General features: G+C 28.5%; 6 protein-coding genes across 11 annotated transcripts in view; 3 read left to right on the forward strand and 3 right to left on the reverse strand.

The window, feature by feature from the left end:
- The window catches only part of LOC126874040 (myocyte-specific enhancer factor 2), a 79,981-nt gene extending 73,206 nt beyond the window's left edge, over nt 1–6,775 (reverse strand). The window contains exon 1 of the mRNA XM_050635621.1: nt 6,628–6,775. The gene's annotated coding sequence lies outside the window, so the exon portion shown is untranslated. The remainder of the gene's footprint in view (nt 1–6,627) is intronic.
- Nucleotides 6,593–10,907, forward strand: LOC126874047 (protein mono-ADP-ribosyltransferase PARP16). 5 transcript variants are annotated; one of them, XM_050635647.1, is made up of 7 exons: nt 6,593–6,735; nt 9,118–9,462; nt 9,560–9,715; nt 9,835–10,044; nt 10,120–10,285; nt 10,347–10,491; nt 10,571–10,907. In XM_050635647.1, the coding sequence occupies exons 2-7, from the start codon at nt 9,136–9,138 to the stop codon at nt 10,728–10,730; spliced, it is 1,164 nt and encodes a 387-aa protein (XP_050491604.1). In that variant the 5' UTR covers nt 6,593–6,735; nt 9,118–9,135; the 3' UTR covers nt 10,731–10,907. The 5 variants fall into 5 exon arrangements, with proteins under 5 accessions (XP_050491604.1, XP_050491603.1, XP_050491601.1 ...); XM_050635646.1 differs by lacking the exon at nt 6,593–6,735 and adding an exon at nt 7,552–7,835; XM_050635644.1 differs by lacking the exon at nt 6,593–6,735 and adding an exon at nt 7,848–9,042.
- LOC126874056 (vacuolar protein sorting-associated protein 26C) lies at nt 10,806–12,423 on the reverse strand. The gene is made up of 6 exons (XM_050635676.1): nt 12,120–12,423; nt 11,914–12,057; nt 11,418–11,810; nt 11,256–11,352; nt 11,071–11,196; nt 10,806–10,993 (listed from the first exon to the last, which is right to left on the reverse strand). The coding sequence occupies exons 1-6, from the start codon at nt 12,225–12,227 to the stop codon at nt 10,911–10,913; spliced, it is 951 nt and encodes a 316-aa protein (XP_050491633.1). The 5' UTR covers nt 12,228–12,423; the 3' UTR covers nt 10,806–10,910.
- Nucleotides 12,424–12,659: 236 nt separating this feature from the next.
- Nucleotides 12,660–16,632, forward strand: LOC126874045 (G2/mitotic-specific cyclin-B). Its single transcript, XM_050635641.1, has 5 exons — nt 12,660–13,373; nt 14,409–14,984; nt 15,062–15,301; nt 15,383–15,501; nt 15,669–16,632. Exons 1-5 carry the CDS (start codon nt 13,344–13,346, stop codon nt 15,925–15,927), a joined length of 1,224 nt encoding a protein of 407 aa, XP_050491598.1. The 5' UTR covers nt 12,660–13,343; the 3' UTR covers nt 15,928–16,632.
- A 1,074-nt stretch (nt 16,633–17,706) lies between these two features.
- Nucleotides 17,707–22,509, reverse strand: LOC126874032 (putative elongator complex protein 1). The gene is made up of 11 exons (XM_050635595.1): nt 21,646–22,509; nt 21,064–21,561; nt 20,771–20,985; nt 20,276–20,682; nt 19,120–20,200; nt 18,835–19,028; nt 18,491–18,755; nt 18,268–18,404; nt 18,049–18,203; nt 17,914–17,977; nt 17,707–17,856 (listed from the first exon to the last, which is right to left on the reverse strand). Exons 1-11 carry the CDS (start codon nt 22,507–22,509, stop codon nt 17,792–17,794), a joined length of 3,945 nt encoding a protein of 1,314 aa, XP_050491552.1. The 3' UTR covers nt 17,707–17,791.
- A 329-nt stretch (nt 22,510–22,838) lies between these two features.
- On the forward strand, nt 22,839–25,676 carry LOC126874037 (uncharacterized). 2 transcript variants are annotated; one of them, XM_050635612.1, is made up of 8 exons: nt 22,839–22,984; nt 23,071–23,178; nt 23,251–23,316; nt 23,388–23,503; nt 23,625–23,903; nt 23,979–24,186; nt 24,267–24,493; nt 24,568–25,676. In XM_050635612.1, exons 1-8 carry the CDS (start codon nt 22,937–22,939, stop codon nt 25,487–25,489), a joined length of 1,974 nt encoding a protein of 657 aa, XP_050491569.1. In that variant the 5' UTR covers nt 22,839–22,936; the 3' UTR covers nt 25,490–25,676. The 2 variants fall into 2 exon arrangements, with proteins under 2 accessions (XP_050491569.1, XP_050491570.1); XM_050635613.1 differs by lacking the exon at nt 23,388–23,503 and having other exon boundaries at nt 23,809–23,903.
- The last annotated feature ends 397 nt before the right edge of the window (nt 25,677–26,073 follow it).

Here is a 26,073-nt window from a genome sequence, read left to right on the forward strand (position 1 = left end):
CAGAATATCCTAAACTCGTATTTATAGATAAAACTCGAAAGTAGCATAATACCCCGTTTCGATCGATTGATTTGGTTCAAATCAATCGATCTTCTCATTATCTCATCCGTAAATCGAAAAATACATAAGAATACATAGAGCGTTCTAAATATTTCCAGTCAAACTTTGTCAATATATTTTATGAAATTTTCCAATTTTCCAACGATGCGTCTCCTTAACACATGCTACATTTCAATTTTGCAATACGTATCAATTCTTTGCACACGCATAAAAGTACTACCAAATGATGCGAAAATTAATACAATAAACCTAATCGATTAGTATATAAATGCCATAATAATTACAATGGTATACAATTTTTCGTAGCCTCTATATATCCCCCAGCAAAGTTCAAGTTCGAATATCCTATTAGCGAATAGATCACTCGAAAAATCATGCTTCGTCAGAACAGAAAATTGATACGCGTGCGACACACGTACCGTTCGAATTATATTTTATCATGGATAACCCATCTATTCCGGTTCCAAGAATACGACGTATGCCCGGTGAATTATTAAAGCGAGCGTCAGAATTGCAGAGTGGCCGAATCAAATTAGTCGGCGCCCGGTCCCATTAAAAGATCCCGACAAATCGCTTTAAACGTTATTTCTAAATTCACCATCGATTGCAAAGCAGCCACCGATGGTGGTCCCGGCGATCTGCAATCGGCTCACCTGGTCTCTCGGCTATTCGCAACCAAGGTAAATCTTCCAACTGTGCCAATTTCACCGAGACGAAATTCACGATGTGTAAAAAGGAGAAGGAGATACATTCATTGGCGCCACAGTGTTCCAAAGATTCGCTTTTTTGTGGCCAAAATTCCACTTTTCGAGTTCAATATTTCCGTAGAATTTCTTTTGCTATAAAGTGACTATAAACAGTATCGTCGAAAGAGTATTATTCATTTTATAAATTTTCTAGACAATTGCGTGGTCGAGAGGCGATACGAAACGAAGCTGCAATCGTTCTTTCTAGATTTTATAGAATATTCTTTTAATCCATACATATGGATGGTACAAAGTTTGTAATAATTTAAACCTTGTAGCACGTAGCAACGTCGATCGATCTTAACAAATAATAGTTTCTTTTCGAAACAAAGTAGAGTCTATACTTTTTGAAAGGCTTGTTGGTATAAAGTTTATTGCTGTAAATATTCATATTACGTTATATAAAATAAATTTCTGTTGGAAAGCATCGGTGCAAGGTTGTTTTTAATTTCGCTCGCGAAACATCACTGTCCAGACGACCGTGTTACGTTGAACAGAAAATCTTCAACTTGTTAATCAGATGGTCGTTTAGTCAGAAAGTCAGAAAGAAATCAATCAACAGAAATTACGATATAATTTGTATAATTTATAATTTACAATAGAAATACAATTTCTCAAGTATTATATACTATAGGTACTGTAACACTGTGTCATACGTAATAAATTTAATAGAATTCTATATGGATATAAAATTCTAGCGCTTTGAATATGAATTCTGTGAAAAATTCAAATAAAATTTTAATCTATCGTGAAAAGACTTTGTGAGACCTTTTTGTACGCATTGGTATTATTAAAATTTCAATTTCACTTAAACGAGTATTAATCTTCACCGGTGCAGATATATGATATAATTTATTTGTAACAAATATGAGACCGATATAATAAATCAATAAAGGAATTCGAACGAAGAGTTAACTTATATTTTCCAGGTTAACAGGTTAATTCCAGGATAATATTGTTTCAACGATGAAACAGTAGGATTTCAATAAAATTAACATCCTCTTTAGTTGCTAATTAAATCAAATTTGTAGAAAGCTCGGATAAGATACGTGCTATTTATGGTTTAAAGTCTTGAATGATTTACGACAAATCGAATAGATTTTCGTAACGCTATAAAAATCCTATATTAAACGGACGCTAAGTAATTTCTACCGGAACCATGCCATCGCATAAAACCAGATATAAGTACTTAATAATTCCCCTTCAATCCTCTTCGTCTCTATTTTTTCTTCCTTCTTTTCTCCCCTGCTCTTTCCACTTTTGCTTCCTTCCCTTAACCCTTTCATTTTTCCCCCCGTCTCTCTTTCATTCCTTCCCCATTTTTACACCTTTTCTCTCCACTTTCCCTCATTTTCTCTTCCTTTCTCCATACTTCCCTCCTTCGTTATCCTTAATAAGATCAACGAAGAGGCGGAACACGCTGAAACGACTTCGGACGAACACGCTTGGATTCAGCTTGATTCGGAAAAGCAAAAAAAAAAAAAAAAAAGAAAGGAAAAAAAAAACATCGGTTCATCTTAAGGAATCGAAAGTTGACGTTTCACGCTTCTTCGCAGAAGATAATATGCAATTTACAAAGCTTGCATAATGTTTCGAAAATGAATGACGTCAGTGTTTAGGGTTGTTCTCGGGAAGGTTATCGATGAAACTGTTCTTTCTCTTTAGCGAGTGGGTGGGATCGATGACGAGGGCGACGTGCACAATTTCTTCGTGGAATTTTTATGAACTTGGGTCTTTTTTCGGGTGCAACGAAATTACCGGAAAGCAATGCCGTTCGAATAAGAGTAATCATGACACGATACGAAATGGAAAATTTATATAGCCGAACTGACCCAAAAAAAGTTCTATCTACTTTCCTTTCTATCGACCGTGCAGTCTCTCACCGGTATAATTAAATGGTATGTATTCTATCATAGACGAAGCTTTCGTCGAAATAGAATTTTGAAAAAGAATTTCAATCGCCTGTAAGATACAAATTGTTCGAATAATCGAAAATATCTAATTTTTCTAGAGAAGGATGAAGTATAGAAGAAACTTTTCGCAAAAAGATTTTGAGATCGAAATAAAGAAGAAGTCCGATATCTTAGATCGAGATTTTCACGTCAATCGCGACGAAGAAGAAGTTTGAATAACGTATGAGATTAATTGTTAATGAATATATGAAATATAAAAATTCAAGGAACCCAGCAGAGTTATGTTAAATTATCACAAGCTTGAATCATTCAACTGGTCCGCAGAATCGAATGAATTTTTCGATAAATCGAATTTTCAATCATTCGTCTAATAGCTCCTAATTCGACAAATCCGTTCGACTAATTACGGCTTTCAAATTATTCGATCCGATATTTTTGTTAGTCCAACGAAGAGATATTTAATTTCACCTGATTTAATAAAACGAATTACAAAAAGGTAAGGTAGGTAAGGTAGGTAAGATAATTCTATTCAGGTATGTTTCAAAATAATGGACAAACGTTTAGGTCATACGAGTTCCATCCATCTGCATAGACTCGAGGACCCACATTGTAACGCGCTTTGTACCACGAGGTCGTGTAATTCTTTGTAACCAAGCGGTCGCGCATTATTAGACGGGTTCAAGTTATGCGAGATTCCACGATAATACAATACAATACACGATAATACACGATAATACACGATAATACACGATAATACACGATACAATTGATATAACCGTCGAAATGCGCGTAACGGACCAACGCATTGGTTCCCATGTTAACTTCCTTTCGCTGAGAGAAGGATCGCGTTCCCCCTACACCAAATTATTCGAATACTTGTAGGCATCTTTACGTGTATTATATAAAACGCTTTAAAATTACATTAGCACCGCTATGAGATCCAAGTATCACGGTTGTATCGGTGAAGTTTGTAACAAATTTGAAAATGTATCTAGAAATCACAAGATATTTAGTACAAGCATATATTTCGCAGAAATCATAAAAGTATTTAAATAGTTTATTAATCATTATATTAACAAGTCACAATATTATTCAATGGGATCATATTTAACGCTTACTAATATATTTAAGATGATAAATATCTTGTAACTTCTGTGTACATTTTCAGATTGGTTTCAAATTAGATCAATATAATCATGGAGGTGGTATCTTATTTAAAAATTATTCGTATAACAGATATATTTATAAATATAACAATTTTCTGTGATAAGTATTCTAATACTATTTTCGTGAATAGCTATATATTTCGCCAGGTATGTTCTTCTCTTAATAATCCCGTGAGAGCTCAAAAACTAAACTAACTTCAGACTATGAATCAAAAAACAGCAATAATTACTTCCATTTTTCCCTAGATATATTATACACTAGAACTATTAAACCAGTTAAAACGACTGTTATTACATTTTCTGTTTTTGCAATTATTAACAGTATTTACACAAGTATCTTTGGTAATATTAATGCTTAATTTTATTATTTATAGACACAAGTATAATTACATATATTTTATTCACTTTCATCATATTGCTTTAATACCAATTAGTTATTTCTAACACACTTAGATACATATTACAGACTGGCAGATCTAGTATTAAGTTCTGCAACATATTGTAGAAAAATAAATTCCATAAAAATGTATTAGACGTCAAGATAATAAAAATATTCTGATAATATTATTTCACTAAAGTATTATTTATGTTTAAAATTTTATGTTATACAAAGGATCGACTATAAAGGAATTAATAGACGCGTAAAACTTCCGAGAAAAAGGATTTAAAGCAGATCATTCACGATGCAGAAGAGTGACGTAAAATTATAAAGTTAACTAGGGTCTTTTTTATGACAAATGAGGTACCACTGTTAGCACCCTAGGGAGTGGCAGTGCGAAATATACTTTTTTCTTCTCTTGTATTCCTGAGTAGAATATTGAATTCTGTTTCTTCTTGGTATCTTTTATGAAAGAACGTTTCAAATGAATGTTACTTTAAAAAGATAAGAAGATTTATAGAAAAACATCATTCGCAACAACTCTGTAATTGTAAGATGACTTAATGATGTATCATCTTCATTATAAAAGAAAGTATGTACAACAAAAAGTATTTAGAAAGAATGTTACATATTATTAACGAAACTATAAATACATTTTTTATCTATTCTTCTTTTTCTTTTGCGTATTTTATTAAAAAAATTAGCATAAAAAACCCGATCTCTACTTTACCGATGAAGCTAAATGCAATTAAGATTCAAGTCTGTAGGTGGCAGCATCTCACAGCTATTTACAAAACTTCCAATAAAAAATATTTTTTGAAAATAATCTATATTTGAAACAAATAAATTACTAAATTTATTCTATGTATTTATCTCTATAATCTTTATTTGCTCTTATCATGCATCGTATGATTTTTATTATATGAGAAAATGTTGAATGCACGATGAGAAGTTCATTTTATTTATATAAACTGTCAAAAAATATCACTATATATGAAGAATAATCAAAACAAATTCTATGTATAAAACTGCTGCCTTTTTTTTCATTAGTATCATTTTATGAAATTTTTATTTTCTACGTGTGTGTGAAATATGTCTAGAAATTGTTACATAGTGACTAAAACATTTCTTCATTTCAAGATGTATTACAAGAATGTTTTCATAAAGTTATAAAACTACGTGCTAGATATTAATCGTTTATGGAAAATCATTTGTAATGCAAAACATGTAAATAAAGAATACAAACTCTTTACGTTATTAGAATCCTCTACACAAATACAAAAAAGTCTATCTAACTTACGTTATTTGAACATAAAAACTTAATTGTTATGACCTAGTAAAAGAAATGTTTAATTCTTTACTATCAAAATATTAATTCTATTTAACACTCAATCAAAAATTAAATTTTGTTCATTAATTATTATATTATGAAAGAGGTAAAAGACGCGTACTAATATTTATATATTCCTAATATTTTTCATGTAGTGTGATAATAGGAAATAGTCTTTTTTAATATATCCCAATATTTTACAAATTATCTTTGTCATTTATTAAAGTTGTAATAAATATTAAATAATCAGTTTAATAAGATATTCACACTTTACAGAAAAATATAATTATGTTAATATTGTATATTTGTTATAAAAAAAGTCTTTGAATATTTATTGATCATGGAAGACTGTTTTCCATATTCATATACATTGAACGAACTTGTTATTAAACATTCTAACATGAAGCTACGGACACCTTGAAAAATTATTTTTCGTTAAACCAAAAACGATGATTTTCTTCAAAAATCATTATTTTTTTCACCGATACACACAGACACGAGGTAAACTTCCGAAAATCAGTGTGCATCGTGAGATGAAATTAATAAAAAAAAAAACCATATGATACGTTGAAGAACTACCTAACAAAGAATACAAAAGAATAAAACGAAATTAACAGAGAAAATAATAATATCCAAATGAAAATAGGACCTGTCATTTTCAATAGTTCCTTTGGAACAAGATCAATATATCTCGTGTAAGGAAAAAGGCCCTTCATACTCATCCAATTTATTCAACTTCATCACATAAGTTCATGAATTTACTCGTAAGTGCTTAAAAACACGCGACGATTAAAACATCGCTAAAGCAACGAGCTTTTTTTCCTGAAAATCGTGAACGCTTACGACGTGTATGTGTGTGTATGCAAGTGTGCATGTGTATACATACATACCTACATGTGTATCCGTGTTTGCGCGCATGTGTATCCGTGTTTGCGCGCATGTGTGCGCACATTTATGTGAAGGCCATGTTAACAGACTGTAAGTCAACGGATGACTTCTGTTAATGATAAAAAGGATAGTGAAATTTACTTACGATTTTCACCGGCTTCTCCGCGGCTCCTACAGAGCTTTTCCGTACAGTTATTTCACTTTCCACATTATTACGTCCACGGGTGTGAAAAAAAAAAGGAACGGCGAGAGAGTGAGTTTGATCAAAAGCACAATTTTCGTGACGTCATCAGTGGCCGGGCATGCGCAGACCGATTTCGGTGTTTTTCCATTTACCGCGGAAACACGTGTGGCGAGATGTGTCGCTTTTGCCTTCTTCTTGTCGTCGTTTTTTTTCTTACTTCTTCAACGTTTTTCTGTTTCTTTTCTTCTACGCTTGTTTTCTTCACCACGAAAAACTACATCGCTAAGAAGCACACAACATTATCGTGACGACGCGGGCTATCGTCCGTTGCGAATTTCGTGTGCGATTATTCGCGAGAGGCACCACGGCTGCCGACATCTATCCATCCACTCCCACTTGTTAAGTGACGTACACTGACGTCATCGATAGTTTACCTTGAAGCATGACATTGAGTTACACGCTTGCCAATTTTGTTGAGAAACTTCCCTATACGGTAACATGGTATAGGGAATTTATGAGTATACACTTTATAAATTAACAACTGGAATTACATTTCCTCTTTGCTACTAGTATTTAAATCATCGTAAACCCTAGAAAATTGTAAAATTTTATATTTATTAATGACAATAACAGGAAAAGCAGTTTATGAAAATTTATGAAACAGTTTTTGAACACCTATAAATGTGCTCCCAATTATTTGAAATATGTATTACATATATTATTTGAAATATGCATTACTTATTTGTAACTTTAATAGAAGTATTTATTACATAATAAAATTATTACTAATTCGTTTCTTGCAATATCGATTTCAATTTTTGTATGCTCTGGTACCTTTAATATATGAATTTGATGAAAAATTAAGGGGGGGGGGGGGGTGTAAAAAATAATATTAAACTAAAAGAGAGAAACATCGGCGTAACAAACGAACGTAATGAAACATATGTGATCTGTGATAGGAGTAATGAGATTTCAGGCCAATGTTCACATGATTTCTGTACAAATTCGTTGTAACGCGGAGGATTATATATATTATTTTAAATAAAAGGCTATCTTTTTTTCATTCGTCACTGACAAAAATTTCCATTTCGAAGATGCCGGTCGTCGAATATTGCAAAACGTTGGAAAAATTTGATATTTTTTAAGAGTATTTTAAACTCATTATAAAGGTAAACATTTCACGCTTTACTTGTCATTTATTTTTCAATTTAAAGAAATAAGAAATATTTGGTGACTAACTATTATGTATGTATTTAATTCTAATGTAAAACATAACATAAATTAAAAGAGAATTTCTCATTATTTATGTATAAATGTATATATTAACCCTCAAAAGTTATCGCTAAAGGAAATCACGTTAACACTATCATGAAAATTTCACCCTATTTACATTTTTTATTTTAGAAATTATTAAATACAAATAAATGCAATTAAATATTTTATTAATATTCAATATTATATTGAATATAGAAGAGCTATTATACAATATAATAAATAACATTGCAATGGTATTATTACAAAACGCTAATATTAAAACAAAATTTGCATGGGATAGAATTTTAGCCATAATAGTTAAAATACTCCTTTGATCCTATACCAGTTATTTATTTTTTTTTTAATATTGCGTTTTATTTGTACAATTAATACAAAAATAAAAACGTAACATTTTTTAATAATCAATTATTTTAAAAAGTTATAATTGTTCATTGAACATCTACAGTATATATAAAATTCAAATAAATTTGAACAAAAGTGTGCAAACATTAGGAAACTCTTAAGATGCAAATATTCCTACCAAGATGTTTAATTTTTCGCATTGATCTACATTTCGTTTTGTGAAAGTTGTATTACTGCCAAGAATTACATTGTTTCAAAGGAAGTAGTTATTTGTGCATATAGTTTATAATACTTGAATGATAGCGGACTTTACGTTGATTTGCTGTTTTATAAAAACTTTTTAGTCTTTTTTACCTTTTTTGTTCTTTGTTTCTTTGTTTTGTACGGAATAATGGCAAATTACTAAATCATTAGTAACTGTGATCAAAAAAATGAAAAAACACCGGCGATATGTTTGAAATTTAAAATTTTATAAGTATGAAATAAACTAACTTTCTTTATCCAAGGAAATTGCAATCATATATATGAGTAAAATATTTCTTTAAGAGATTAATGTTTTATATAACTATATTTGTCCGTTATTTGGACAAAATCATAACTATTGTGATTACTATGTGATACAATTTGATACTTGTTACATATACAATATTAATTTACAAATTACCATCGTAGTTTGTTAACGCTTTATCAACTAAGATTTTGTAATATTGAAAACATACAATATAGCGCAAAATAATTATATAAACTTGTAACTATTGGGTAGGTAGATTCTTGATTGGAATTATAACACAGAGACGAAAAATGATAATTTGTTTTTTAAAAATTTTAATTTAGATTTGATTAATCTCAATAATGGATAGCGCAAGCAAGAAACAAACCTTTCACAATGATAAAGAGAAGAAAAAATCTAACCCCAATCAAAGGAAAAGTTTGGATCAAGGGATTTGTAAAGAATCTGAGTTAGATATATCATATACAATTCGATTGGATTCCACAAATCAAGAAGATGTTGAAAAAAAAGTTCAGTGTCTAAAACATGTATTGGAGAAAGATCTAAGAGCAGCTGATTTAAAATGGTCCCTATTTGTAGCAGCTTGTAATACATATCGCTATGATACTTGTTTAAAACCATTTCCACCAATGTATATAAAAAATGAATGCAAAGACATTGAAGCTTTGGTAAAGTTCTTAAAATATCAATCTTATTGTTTTTATAATTTGCACATTAATGATTTTAATGAGTAATAATCATTGAATATATTGATCTTAATTATAGAGAAGAGCTATAGAAGTAATTCCCCCATTGGCTGTAATATTGAAAGCATTATCAGAATCAGATGTATATGAAAAATATGGAATGGCTATAGATCTATTACAGTGGGTTCTAGTGCGCTTGAGAGATCCTTATATAAAAAGCATTAAAAAAGAAAATGTAAGTTTCATTATATTTATATTTATGATAATATAAATTTTGTTGAAATTTCTATTTTCATTCCAAATCATATTTTACAATTAAATTTTGTGAATATTGGAAAAATGTTTGCGATATAGTATGACTTGATATTGAGAAAAGTACCCTCAGAAATGCCAGTAGTTGCACCAAATTTAATATTCCAAGTTACAAGTACAAAACAATCTACTTCAGAAGACAGATGGAAAACAATCGCTCAAGGTCACACAACATTTTATGCTTATCATGGTAGTCGACTAGAGAACTTCCATTCCATTATACATTATGGTCTACAACAGAGTATGTGTAAGGTAAAATAATCTACTTGACATATGATATAATTTTTTACTATTTTCTAACATGATTAAATGCAATATATCTTTTAGAACTCATTATTTGGTAAAGGAATATATCTTTCGAGTGAATTAGGTGTAAGTTTACCATATAGTCCGGTTGGCTATGGGTGGGGAGGTAGTGTATTAGGAAGTGAAATGAGCTGCATAGCTTTATGTGAACTTATTAATCATATAGATGTAAAAACTGGAGATTCAGGTAAATAGATATTAAAAGAAATCATACATATTAAGAAAGTTTCATCATTTCTTATGTAAAGTATGTTGTACAGAAGATGATGCTAGAAGTTTAGTATCAGATTCCATGGGTGGAAGAGTTCCAAATAAATATTATTTGGTAACAAATAGTGAATTGGTAAGGGTACGATACCTCCTTATTTACAGTCAACAAGTTCAAGCAGCAAGGTATGTGTATAATATTCATTACTTTTATGTATTTTTTAAATACATGAATATAGGAATGTATAAACTTCTAATATTTTAGATGTATTAACAATAAAGGATTATTAGCATGGTTTAAACAACATAAATTATTAACATTTGTGCTTGGTTATGTGGTGCTGCTGGCTTCAGTTGGACTTACTCATAATAAACAAGTTGAAAAATATTATAAATTATTTGCTCAAAAAGTTGGACTGGAGTAAAAAGAAACTTTTTAATACAATAAGTTATCCATCCATTAATATGTACATTAGGATAAAAAATTATTTCTTTTTACATTTTTTTCAATGAAATTACATAAATTTGCATTTATTATAAGAAATATATACAATATGTAAATAATACATATAATTTATATAAAATACTATATTTCTATACAAGATTTAGTATCTTGATAATATTATGGGGAAATTTTCCGTAACTAAATAATCATCTTCAAATATTACGATCAAATTCACTTCAAATTCTGTAATGAAGTATGACCTTTTTATCACCAAATTTATTATAAAAAAATCCAGAATGAAAGTCATATAATGACCTTACCGACTTTAAAATTACTCGTACTTAATGTAGGACATGTAAATAACCGTGGGAATATCATATATATTGGTATAGGTAAATTTGTACAAACATTTCCTTCGCCAATTTGTATATTTTGTATTTCAGTAGCTGAAATAAATATAGCATTATAAGATCACAAATGAAATGTTAATATATTCTCATCCTACCATCTCTGGAATATCCTTCAGCACAACCACATGTCTCTACTCTTACCAACTGCAGTTCGATTGACTTTATTACAGCTTCACAATGTTCGATTACCACCTTCAAAAATATTGTTTTTTCATACTACTTTACCAAACAAACGATGCATATTATAGTATTATTACCTCTCCTGTTAAGGGTTCAGAAATCTTGCAATACAATGAATCTAGTTTCCCAGAAATGCAAAATCTGGGTACATTGATTCTATCTCTTGTGTTTTGCAATGATTCTGGCATAATATTAAAACACACTGGTTTACTGGCCTCTTTTTGTATCTTAGGAGGCACCTTATCTTCAACTATGAACTCCAACGATTTGCTTACATCTTTTGCTAAGAAACTTCTTTTTATATCACAGCGTATAAAATATTGGATATTTACAAAGACTCCATGATAAGTTTCATACAAAGACTTAGTCCCTCTAGGTTTTAGTGGTAATTCGAATGGTATTTCTGTTCTACCACTCGGTATTTTGCCACTCGGAGCAACATCTAAAGTATATTGAACTAATTGTATTGGCTGAAAATACAAACGATAAAATTAGTTGATCCACTTGGTTCTTATTTTATGACAGAACCATAATTTGTAGAAATATTTCTGAAAATTTCTAGATAAAACTAACCTTTACAGAATTGTAAAATGCTTCAAAAATGCCAAAATTCTTCGAACTAAGCTGTAAATTGACCGAACCTTCCATACTTAAGAATATTCCATCGTGTTTAACGTCAGAATTAGTTTGTAGCAATATAAAACCGGCAACTATTTCCTAAAACATAACCTCAACATTTTCTGTTTCATAATGTTTCTATCGTAAATTATAGTACAGACCCCTTCATGATATATTTTACTAGCTCGCTTTAATTTGATATCGATGTTTATTGTCATTTTCAATTTATGATTGTTAATTAGATAATAATCATTTATGAGTTTATGCATTCACTAATAATGATATTTGTCGATTGTTATTATATGTATGATCTATAGTATTTATGTCAAGTTTAATTAATTATAAGCTCTACGCTGAACATTTGCATGCAAAAAGCAAATAAACACAATATAAAATTAATTGCAACAGAATGCAAATAAATATATTTAAGTATAAATTTTAGGACAACACGTCAATAGAAACTGAATCAGCTGTTTTAATATAATGTATATATTGACACAAGGAATTCTGATCTTTGATTTAACATTTCTTTAGCATGAAATAAAAACAATTATGAAATAGAAAATATGTATCAAGGCATTATTTACATAAGGCATACATTGTCGGCTTGTTAGAACACTCATACAATTAAAAAAAGTACGTTTTTGGGAAGTCAGTTTGAAATAGAAAGTTTAAACTAGAAAATTATTAATTATTCAACTATTTAACAATGAAAGAATTTATTTTTGTTTACAATACAATTAATAGTCGGTAAGTTTGGGGAGTCTTCGATATAATACTACTTGTAATATGTATTGCTTATTGCCTCATTGCCAGAAAAAATATTGGGAACCTATTCTGAATTTTAACATTTTTGTGAAATAATATGATTGTATTAGATAACTGTAAAATTTCTAATTCTCAAATAGCACATTTTAGAGCTAATGTTGTGCAAATATTTAAAAAAATGACGATTTTTTAAAATACATTACTCTTCTAACTAATTTAGCAAGTAAAACTAACATCAGTAAAAAAGGTATAGTCATTTTCTGAAAAACGATTTGAAATAGTTAATTAAATTTACTTTCATACTATTAATTCATTCATATAATAAATAAGAAAGCCGCCTGAAATTTATCAATTTATAAAAAAAGTGAAACATAATTGTGACACGTTTGAAATACGTTACCATTCGATCGACCAATCAGGTCTCGTTACTTTCGCGGCATTTCTTCTTCTGTATACTAACATCCGCAGAAGGTGAACTTCCGTTCGATCGACTAAACAAATTCAAACCGACAGAGTCGTTACTGCGAGTTAAACGTTGTTTGGGAGACGGTGGAAGTAGACTAATCGGAAGACTAGCTTTTGGTGTTGCGTGTAATTATTTCCTGACTTTGTTAACGATGGCTTTAAGAAATAGGACCGCGCTCACGGTAAGTTTTAAATATTTTAAAAACATCGATGTGTATCAAATTAACCATTGATAACAAGGGGAGGTCAATAGAACAGGGTAACCGTCTGTTCCTGACATCTTTAAATGCCCTTCATTTATTTCAAAAGTCATCGAAATAACAATCATTATGATTTATCCAGATTGCTGTATGTATTTTAATATTCATAATACGAATTTTAATATCACTCGTTTGATTGTTTAGTAACGAAAAATTTTGATTTTTGAAATTTAATATTAACGTACATTTTGATCTTTAAAGCCCCGTGCATCTTTTAATATTTTATATAAATTGCATAAATTTCAGCTTTTCCTTCGTTATGTAATATTATCCTAAGGTAGAAATTGTTATAAAAATATTAAAGATGTAATTAGTTGTAAGTTGCATCATGTATCTTAAACGGAAATGCGTTTGTAAACATTTAGGGCCGATTTAGGCGGAATTTTGTGCTACCTAGGTAATTACATCACGAAAAGCACATATTTTATTTTCTATTTATTGCATGAATTATATTATATTTATTTTATTTACATCATATTATAATGTTATATTTCTATACTCGGATATATTAAAAATTAAAAATTGTTTAAATGATAAGGTCTCTTTTTAATATTTAATTATTATTTTGCTAGGAAGATCAGTACTTAAATATCTAATTCATATTTGTTATATATCCTTTTATTTTATTAATATTTTACTTTTAACTCTTCATACTTTCCATGTATTGTAACATAAAATAAGTAATACAATAATTAGTAGATTAAATTAGTTGGATTTATCGAAAAATATTGTTATATATATATATATATAGAATATTTGTAAAAAATAGTTTTGATAGTAGTCAAAAAAGTTATTGTTACAATAACTATTGTAACAATATATGTAAACAATATATAACTATATATGTAACAATATTATCTATTTTTATATATATGGAAAGAGTAAGAGTATTTCTTTTTTTAACAAGTAAGATCTGTACAAGAAAGTCAAAATATGTATCATGAAATAAATTTTCAGAATATTGTAAATCAAGAAAATACAAAGAATTTTAAGTCTTCTGTGACCACAATACCTGGGAAGACAAAAAGAGCTGCTTTGGGTGAAATAGGAAACAAAGTGAACACATTAAGAGGCATAGAACCCATTGATAGAACTAGCTTGCTAATAAAAGACAAGAAACCAATTATAGCCCCAAAACAAGCTATCAAACCACCAGAAAAAGCAACTGAGAAACTACCTGTACAAATAGTTAAACCTGTAATAAAGGTTGCAGTTTCTCAAGAGAGTGTGATATCACTGCCTGCTAAAAAGGAGGTTCAATCATTCTCCTCAGATCTATTAGCAGTTGAAGATATTGATGAAGAAGATAAAGGAAATCCTAGTCTAGTTTCTATTTATAGTAATGACATTTATGAATACTTAAGAACTCTAGAAAGTATGTACCCTATTTCAAAAGGATATCTATGTGGACAAGAAGTTACGCCAAAAATGAGGAGTGTACTTATAGATTGGTTAGTGGATGTACACCAACAATTTCATTTAATGCAAGAAACATTATACCTAACTGTTGCTATCATTGATAGATTTTTACAGGTTTGTTGTTACATATAAAAACTTAAAATTTATCTTCGAAGAAAACTACATAAATATTAAAAGTTTTCTTTCAACAGGCTTTTCGCTCAATAGATAGGAAAAGGTTACAATTGGTTGGTGTGACTGCTATGTTTATTGCTAGCAAGTATGAAGAAATGTATTCTCCAGATATAAATGATTTTGTATATATCACAGATAATGCATACTCGAAGGTAGAAATATTACAAATGGAAATGCTTATTGTAAAAACATTAGATTATTCTTTTGGTAGACCATTACCCTTACATTTCCTAAGGAGGTACAGCAAAGCTGGAAAGGTGATTTATAAATTTGTATCACATTTGATTAATTTTCATATCACATAATTTTATATCTTTAACTCAATAAATTGTTTTTAGGCACTCCCAATACATCATACAATGGCTAAATATTTTCTAGAACAAAGCTTAGTTCACTATGAAGTGTGCCACTATCCCCCAAGCCTTATTGCAGCTGCAGCAATATATTTAGCTTTCCTGTAAGTTATCTATTAAAATATTATCTTAAAGGATTAAAGTCATTGTGCTTTCTCCTTTCCTAATATAGAAAAATTAATCAAAACAAGCAAATTGGATCAATATGAAATAATAGTTGATACTATTATTTACTAATAATTCATCATTATTGTTTTTTTTGATTATGCAGAATTATTGATAATGATGACGAAGACCAGCAAAAGGTTGTCTGGACAAATACCTTGGCACATTACAGTACCTATTCCAAGGACGACGTATTCCCTGTAGTACGGGAAACAGCAAGTATTATAGTTAATGCGGATAAAATTAAGTATCAAGCTGTGAGAAAGAAATATGCCCAAGCAAAGTGCATGAAGATTAGTACTCGACCCGAACTTAGATCAGCAACAATAGATTTATTAGCTACTGCAGATAAAAGGGCAGTATAATATTCATTTTAAAAGATAATTGTAGTGAGACATTTGTTTGTTCAATATTTCATTGGACAAAATAAATTGCATCGTACATAGGATGATACATTTTTGGAGGTAGAAACATATGAGATGAGCAGACTAAATAAAAAAAGAGAGAAAGACGAGACTATCTTCATTTATCTTTTTTTCCTATCATATTGTTTTCATATAAAAAATGTCATAATTAAAATGTCATAATTTATTTTGATGGTTGCCATGATGAATATTAAAATTATTTCTAAATAATGACTTTCGCTCCAAAATTTATTGGAGTAAATAATTTGGTATGAAAAATATTTCTACAAACAAAATTCAGTAAGGTAACTAATGATTCCTTACCTATAAAAAGATGCAGGGAAAAAATACTTCAGACAGAAAATACAGTTGTTTATCTATTAAATTAAAAGTTTGTGAATGGTAGTCTCGTTTTAATTACAGATATTAGCCTCAAGTATACAAGTTCTATTAAAAATGGGACATTTTAATTCTAAATATTACGGGGTTGCTGTACGAAGTTCGTAAGAAAGAAAGAAAAACTTTAGTAAGTATTTCCGTATGATATAATGTAACTCGAATATTCTTTATTCTTGAGTAAGGGTAGTTTGCATTTTGTTGAATAATGTCTGATTTATTAAAAACCAGATACTTAGTATGGAAATTACTTATTAAAGATTTTTTCTATCTATGCACGTAATTACACAATTTAGGGTAATTATAGAGAAAGTTTTATAGTAGAGGAGAGAAAAAGAAAGAAGCATGAGTATAGTCAATTGATATGGAAATGTGTATATTTTTGGATCACTATAGAAAACTATCGAACAACGTTTGTCAAAGGATCTCTGTTTAAATTCAGTAAAATTTCGGCAAAATGATTAAGATGTAAAAGTAATGAAAGCTGAGAAATTTGGAATAGATTTGATTTCAGTCTGAAGTCATTTTAGAAATTAATACTGCAATTGACTATAAAATTTAATTAAGTACTAAAGACACGATAATAAGATAGTTATTTTAGATTATATTTAATATAGATTATAATATAGTTCAATTATTTAATATAAAATATTCCTAATATATATCATAAACTATAGATTAGCAAAGCCTATAAATTAGAAATACAATAATTTTTAAACTTTGTAGTCATTGAACATTTTGCCGAATTTTTATCTAATTGAAAACAAGATTTTTAGGTATTTAAATTGTGAATCATATCTTTTATACTGAAATATTGAAGAAATTTTAACTTTTATTCATGATTATAAAAACATTTTTATTTTGATATTAGTTCTATAAATAGTTTTAAATGTTAATGTATGAAAATACCCGAGTATTCCAGACGATATTAATAATCTATACTTTGATATCAATATTTCCACAAATATTATATCAATGAACATGACTGTTCATATCTGACATTTTGTCAGTGTGCGTTTGGAACGTAAATATTGTATAAAATTTATGTAAAGAAAATTTCAATAGAAAATAAATTGTAATAATGTTTCTTCCGGGTATCATATAATTCATACAAATTTAAATATTATATTATAATATATATATATTTGAATTTATATCGAAATGTTTGTTTTATAATAGAAATCAATAGATTTACTATAAAGCTGCGAGTTTGCCTCGCAAAACTTTGTTATAAACTATGATAATTATTGTAACATATTTTATTTCATATATACCTAGAGAGAAATTATCTTTAATGATAAATAACTTAGAGATTTATTAAATAAATGGAAAAATAAGCAGAAATAAATGTATCCTTTTTTTAATGGGAAGATTGTAATTGTAAAATATAATTCAAAATTAGATTTCTAAAAATATTTACTGTTATTAATTAGTAAAATATGTTCAATTTCCAAGGTGAAGAATTAGCTACCGGTGGATGTGTAATATAAGATTCTGAAAATTCGAGTAAGAATTAAGATAAGTTTCCTCAATAGTTTAACAATAACTTACCAACTAATTTGTAACAGGTAGAGAATCCTTGTGAATCTGTCATCGTCGTAAGTTCTGTATTTTCCTAAAATTTTTTACAAACATAAAAATTAGCGCAATTAATTAACTCAATTATAATTATGGTGTAATGTATACCATGTCTGCTAAGCTTGAAGGTGCAGATTTATCCCAGATTTCAGATTTATTTTTTTCTATTATTAAAAGTAACTCTTCCATGGAATTTTGTATTTTTTCCGCATATTCATCGTCATCGAAATACAAAAGCATTTGTATCAATATGTGCAAATCATCTGAAATTAGAAATATTATATAATATTTATATGATAATTAATTTCTATAAATAAGTACACAAACCTCGTTCTTTGTACGTATTGCTGATAATTTGATACAAAGTTTGTATTAATGCCAGATCCTCGAAGACACTGCCTTCTTTTAAACTTAAAAATTTCCTTTCCTGCTTTCTTCGATTTTTGCTGGATCTATAACTTTTTCTAAAAGTAATACACACGTAAACATATTTAATTTTTAACACAAATTCATTAAAAAAACTTTATTCATTATTCTCAAACGTCCTTACCCAGACATAGTGGACAATCTCGATCTTTGACTCAAAGTTGAACTAACAACGCTACTTGTATCGCTAAGAATATCTGAAATGCCTTTGTTACATATCGACTCATTGTCACAAAGTATTTCATTGTATGATTTTATGTTTCTCTGAGAAATATTGTGCCTGACTGTTGCAAGACGCAATTTATATCGCTCAAAATCTTGTCTATTTTTTTTTATTTGTGATAGAGCGTGATCCGCATATTCGTATACATTAGGTTTTATATGACATTCTAAAATATAACAATTTTAATTAATAATTTAGTAAATTGATATTTAACTTATGTGCTATTTTTGAAAGTGTAAACCTACCGATCAAATCTAGATTTTTGGTATCATGCGCAATTCTTACAGCATCTTTCCATTGTTTACCATTACATAAAGAAATTATAGCTTCCTTCGCATCTCTGAAATAATTCATTAAAATATGTGCAGCTTCCTCATACTTTTTATTAGTTTTTAGACGTTCTACAAGATCCTGGTAAATCACGTGTTTTTCTGTTTCACTGAAATATAATTTGATATAATTTAATTTTATAAATTTATAAATCTATAATAATGACTTCAATCTGTTTTATATCTATTGTTTATATCAACCTTAGTTCCATTTGAGTAGATAATATAATAACATCTTGCCAACAACTAGCTAATTTATAAGCATTTAAAGCTTCTTTGATATCACCAGATCTATGAAACATAATTCCAGCTTCATGATAGTGTCGTTTATTCAATAAATATTCACCATAACTTCTGGCTACCTCCTTATACATTTTGCTTTTCTTCTCAAATAATTTTAAAGCTTTTGTGTACAGATTATAATTGCGTATCAAATTTATACATTCGTTAAATCTGTTTGATTCTTTTGCAATATGTTCAAGAGCAGACTCATAACGTTTCAAATGTAAATCAATAGAATATTTCATATAATTCTCATCAAGCTTTTTCAAGCCATTAAGGAATGGAATATATTCTTTGGGATCTTTTTGTGACTTAGAAGCAATGAACATAGTCAAATCAAAATCGTACATTCCTAAAGCTATATCAAATAGTACATTTACATCCATTATGTATAATAGATATTTTAGTGCTTCATCAGACATTATGTGTTTCTCATATCCCGTACTTTTTTCCTCTAACTTCTGAATTTCCTTTATTTTCGTTAACGCAGCTTCTATTCCTCGCTTTTTTTTATCTTTTACCAAACTGATTAATATTGGTTGAATTAAATGATCAGAATTATTCCTTTCTTCCATAATGTTTCGCAGTAAACTGCAAATCGATTCAATTTTATTTATTTCAAGGTTTCTTGATTCTGACTGATGTCTTCGATAGTAATTTGCATATATTGTCATGGTAACGTCTTCATCTGCTAACTCAGACAAGAATAAACTCAACCAACTCGCTTTGGAAACTTGTTCCACGAATTTATTTGCATTCTCGATAAATTTTTTTGGATTATAGTCATAGATCAAGTTCAAGTTTATTCGTTGTCTCCGCATTAAATCGAAGGCAGATAAATAATTGCAATTGTCTAAGTAAAATCCGATAATATATAAAGACAATGCCCTTGGTTGAATGCATTCTAGGTTTCCACGAGGCATTTGCAAAACAACTTTGGAATCTTTAGGAATAGCTGCAATCAATTGAGATCCCCTTTCCACTCTTCTAATATTCATATCTAAAAATATTGATTAATCATCTTAATTATAATATTAAAAATAACTTAACAATTAGAAATTAATGATTGGTATACCTGAAAATGATTTATCATTGAGTCGATTTTCCCATGGCTTTACAGTCAAATCTTGCTTTATTAATTCTTCAAAATCATTCTCGTTCAAGTTAACGCTTATTAAAGTATTTTGTGCAGTTGTAAGAAGTAAAAATTCCGAGTGAACGAAAAAACTTGTGATATTGTTAGCAATTTGCTTTCCATTAATTGCAAAACAGTTCCTATGATATAATGACAGTACCATGTGCTTTGTACCAATTTTCACAACTTCTACTTTATACGTATATCCTTGCAATTGTGTATCAACTGGAACTAGTTCTGTTTCTTTTGTATATTTTGTAATGGAATTGTCTACAATTATGTATGCTTCATCTGAATCTGGAGAACGAACTATGTGTTGAATTAAACCATCCATAATGTGTATTCGCCTTTAAACATTAAAGAATTATTAATTTTCGAAACTAAAGTATAATTTATACTACATTTAAATCAAACAAATTTTTCAAATAAATATACCTCAATATAACTTGTCCCTGTGTTTGATCTTCTATTGCACTTAACATCAAAACACAAAGGAAGCTCTGATCATTTATTGACAATGAACATAAAACGTTGTTTTCATTAAGCCATAAGAAGTGATGCATATTGTAAAAGAAATTTTTATGTTCTAGTAGAATATCCCATTTAATATCATATGTTCCAACATGTTCATAGTCTAAGAGGAATGAGTCCTAATTTTTTTAATGCATTAGTAATTATCCTTTAATCTTTGTGAAATTTTAAATAATTTATAATTCATTTATATTTACCACTAAATACTTGTAAAATATTAATTTTTTACTGGCAGAAACACAGAAGAATGCATTGCTGTCTATCCAGGTAGCTTTGCCTTTTATATCAGGTGCAAAAACAATAGCATTTATGGACTCAGAAGTTTCTAAAGTTTTATGTGCCATTGGTGGTGGTACAATTCCTACTCTAAGACCAGTCATTAATGACTTATTTCCATCAATGATGCCAATAACAGATTTATCATGTACAGTTATGCCTCTACTATGATCAACAGACCAATTATAGTCAAACGTGATAAGTTCTTTGTATGTTAAAACAATCAGTTTTTTGAAACAAGATGTTGTACTCCATGTGGCACATATCAGTAAGTTATCTGTGGGAAATTTAATAGTTTGTTTCAAATACCAATGATAATTATTTTCTGTCCATAGTTGTAGAACTGAAGAAGAATCTGCCTGAATTTGACACCAAATAGTCAAAATTTCTGAATCTGGAGACCAAAATAAATCTTTCACCTAAAATAAGTTTTAAAATATTAAACTTATACTCTTTATTCTAATTTATTCAGAATAATAATAAATGCAAATATTCACACATACCCTAATTTCTTTTGGTTTAAAAGGAAGTGAAAATTCTCTGTGTTTTAAACCATTTTTCTCAAAGAATACAACAAGGTGCTTGTTTTGTGAAATCTGTGTTGCTGCAATTAAACTACCAGATGGTCTCCATGACAATGATTCTTCCAAACCATTAGCGATCTCACTGGTGTATTGTAAAATACCTTCTCTATTAAATACCTTAAACTGTCTAACTTTATTTTCGGGATGCAATAAACCAACAGCAAATAACAAACCATCATCACGCCAAGTTATTTTATATAATCCATCATCTAGATCGTTTTCACATATTTCTGTCGGTTTAGATATTGCTGCTTTTTTTCCTTCTGAACCATGAAACTGAGTTTCCTTCTTACCCCAACCAACAGTTACAAATTGCTTTTGACCAAAATATTGTGCATGCAGATCTACCTCTGAGATTATTTCAAAAGTAGATACCATTGTAATCACAATACCACTAATTGTAACTAATATGATTATTTCATGATCTGGGCTTAGTTTCATGCATTGTAAATCTATGTTTAAATCAGTTATCAATTCGTATCTAAATTCAGGTTCTAGATTTATTCTTATAATACTGCCAGATTTACAGACACCATATAGTTCTTGTGTTACACTACAATATTCCAAACCGATGAATTCTAAATTTTCATCGATTTCGAAGAAGCTTATGTCTTCCACATAACTCGATGGAATTTTACATAACTTATTTTTTAAAAGCATATAAAAATCATCATTAGTTGAGTCAACAGTATACAATATTTTTAAATCTTTTACATTTAACATTTGGTTTTCTAGGATATTTAAAAGACGACTAGCGCGTTGTTTTACTACCAAATTCTTCATTATTTAATAATAACGTGATAAAAGCATATAAAAAATAATCGAGGAATTTTTGTTTGCGGTTCACTGGAGGTACAGAAGCGAGAACTTTAAAAACTAACCTCTACACAATTCAAAGTATATAGGTTAATGTGAGAGATACATATATAGGACGATAATGAAAACAGTTCTGTAATTTTTTCTATTTTATGTAAATGGAATAAATTAAATAAGTTTAAAACAGGAATTGTATAGAATAAGGAAAGATGAAGCTGTTCAAATTATATATTATACAACAACAAAAAAATAAAGTGACATGTGAAATATCTTTACCTAACCTAAAATATATCAATAAAATATTCTGACAAGTATATTTTATGAATGTAAAAGAAACTTAAATTCTTGAAATAATATTATATAATTCATTGTTTGTTTCAAACATAAATACACCATGAATTCTACTGATATCACTGATGAAGACGAAGATGTTGTCATAAAAGTATTTTAAATTTTTCTACATTTGATAAATAATCAATAATATATTATTGTTTAATATTTTATTATATTTTACTTTTTATTTTTTAGGGTTCGTCATTATACGAACATTTATGCAAATTAGGTTATACCGACTTTGAAAGTGTAGCAATAGAAAAACAAATACCTAAAAATGAAAAGAAGTATCTTAAACTATTTGTGAGTACTTTTTCAAATGAACCAATGAAAATCATACGATATGCATTTTATAAATGAGTTTTGTATTTTTAGGATTGTATATTTAACGTAAAAAATATTTTTAAAAAATTATATTCTATATACTTGGGAATAATTCAGGTAAATATTATACTCAACATGCTCAAGTAATACTATAAAATATTTGTAATGAAGAATTTTATTTATGTTAGGATGATAGTATATCCTACAAACAGGTGGAAACTATTTTAAATGCGAAAATTCTTTTAAATGATCATGGTTGTGCAATACATAGTTTTCTTGATAAATATGAATATAAACCATGGAGGTAAACTTTTAAATTTATCAAATGGTACTGAAATTAACTATAATTATCTCGACTATAAAAAGCAAAAATTGGTGCAAGAGTTAAATCAAATAAAACGATACCCATATTATCTTTTTTGCAGGACTATAACATCAAAATTTATTTTATTTGGCACTATTTTATCATCCTCAGCCTATATATCTTATAATACCCAATATAAAAGTTCAGCTAGTTTATTTGCATTAGCTGTATTATATTGTATTAGTTATATAGAATTTTTGAGAATAAGGGCACACAGGGATCTAAAATCTATTGTGTCTTTACAGAATGATTTCTTTGATCTTTGTAAGAAGGGACTGAAAATTTTGAAATATGGGTATAAAATAAAATTGCACCAAGGGAAAAGTTCCCAACAATTTTCGTAAGCTTTTAAATTTTACAATTTATTAGACTATTATGTAATATTATATTATTTCTAATATATCTAATTCAACAGTGATCTCACAGCAGGTAGACTGAAATATTTGCAACCCATAATGGAAAATTTAGTAAAATATTTGGGAGTTATTGCTTGCATCTATTATCATGCTTCTTTAACTCTTATAAAACTGCTACCAGTAGATATTTGTAATGAAGATTTATTAACGAGATTTGATAGTAAATCATTTGAAATACATGGTGAAATAAATTATCAAAAATTGAAGGTTGAAATGAAATATCTTCTAGTACTTATTTTGTAATTAATATTTGTATATTTTTATACATTATGTTATTTTTTTAATAGACTCTATATCATACTTATATCCTCACTCAGTCTGAGATGTTGTATTTATTAACTATAGCATACGATAATTATACTTGGCAGCAATCATACAAGAAAATTCCTGAATTACAATTGGCCTATATCATACGCTTTTTAATTATGTATTTAAGCATATATAAAAACAAGTTATCAGAACACATTGATGCTTATTATAGTTTTAAACTAGAACCCATATCATATAAATATAGGTAAGAATGCTTTTTTAAAATGTCTTTATAAATGTTAAAAATTAAGGATTGTTTATGTGTTTCTATTATTTTAGAGGTCCAGATTCATCTAAATGGCAAGATTTATATATGCACCTTTATTTAGCTTCTAATAAATTACAGTTGGCTTACAGCCACATATTATCAATACTCCAAGATATTGATAACAATGTAATTGAAAGTGTAACAAACGAAGGTTGTATGGAGAACACAATGCAGAAGTTAACTGCAGCTCAAAAAAGTATTGACACTGCAAAAGATTTTATTGAGTTTAGTAGTCTATTTCTTGTAAAATCGCAAAATAGTGGTTCTACAATTAACTGTTTGGAAACGAATATTTCAATGTTAAATGCAAATTCGAATATCCATATTTTACCTGATTCAGAACCGGAAATTATGGATGAGGTATTCGAAGAATATATTAGGGAAGAATATTTGAAACCTTTGAATGAAGAAGCCGACGAAATATCACTGTACAGTTCTAAACGAGATAAAACGTTGTTTAAAAATTTTATGGTTGAATTAAAGGATGCTTTAGCCGATAAGAAAAAATCTATGTCTGAAAGAGAATCAAAGGCACTTGAGCGAATGTATAAAGCTATAACAAAAACAAGTACTTCAGATGATCAGCTTCAGCAAATTTCCACATCTCCACCTATGCCTTCCTTTAATACTTCTTCCTTAATAAACAGTAATAATAAAATTTCTAATTATAGAACAAAACCGCAATTACATGTATTGCTTGAAAAATCTAATGTTGCTCAATCGATTATTAAAAGTGAAGAAGATTTAAAGGACAAGAATATGGATGACACATTAATAGAAGAAATGTCACTAAGTAATATTATACATTTACCAAAAAAATCGGAGTTCTCATCTCTTTTACCACCACCATTTTTAAAAGCAAAAGAAGAAACTTTTATAGGAAGTGGTGAAAATTCTGAGGATGATGAAGAAATTATGGTGGAGAATAAATAAAAAATCATGCAATATGTATTTATTGTTACGAAAATACTTTGTATTGGGAATCAAGTAGTTTCATTCATATGATAAAATAATAATATATTTTGTGAGAATACATACTATAATGTGTTTATTTACAAATTCGAAATAAATTACATATTTTATGTATGATTCTCATTAAAATAAAACTATATCTGTATAAGTTGTGTCCTTTATAATACTAATGATAATGACAATAATGATTAATATTAACATACACTATTACAATACTACTATCAACATAGAATTTTAATTTTTTTAATTTATTTCTGTCATACAATTGTATAAAATGCTTCAACAAATCGATAAAAAACACGAATAAATTATCGCATAAATAGACTTGGCAATGATAAAATTCTACAGTAAATTATTAACTCGTTTTATAAGTTATTATAAGTTATACTTAAAACTAATAGTAAATATTATTCAATAAAAGAAATACTGATGAAATATTGGTGAAAGTACTTAGGCAAAATATACACAAAATTTTATAGAGATTTATTTAGGATATGAAAGATCATAGATATTTTATTTCTTCATGTGAAGGCATTTCTTTTAGT

Source organism: Bombus huntii, chromosome 15 (genome assembly GCF_024542735.1).
Source record: "Bombus huntii isolate Logan2020A chromosome 15, iyBomHunt1.1, whole genome shotgun sequence".
NCBI classification, from domain to species: Eukaryota; Metazoa; Arthropoda; class Insecta; order Hymenoptera; family Apidae; genus Bombus; species Bombus huntii.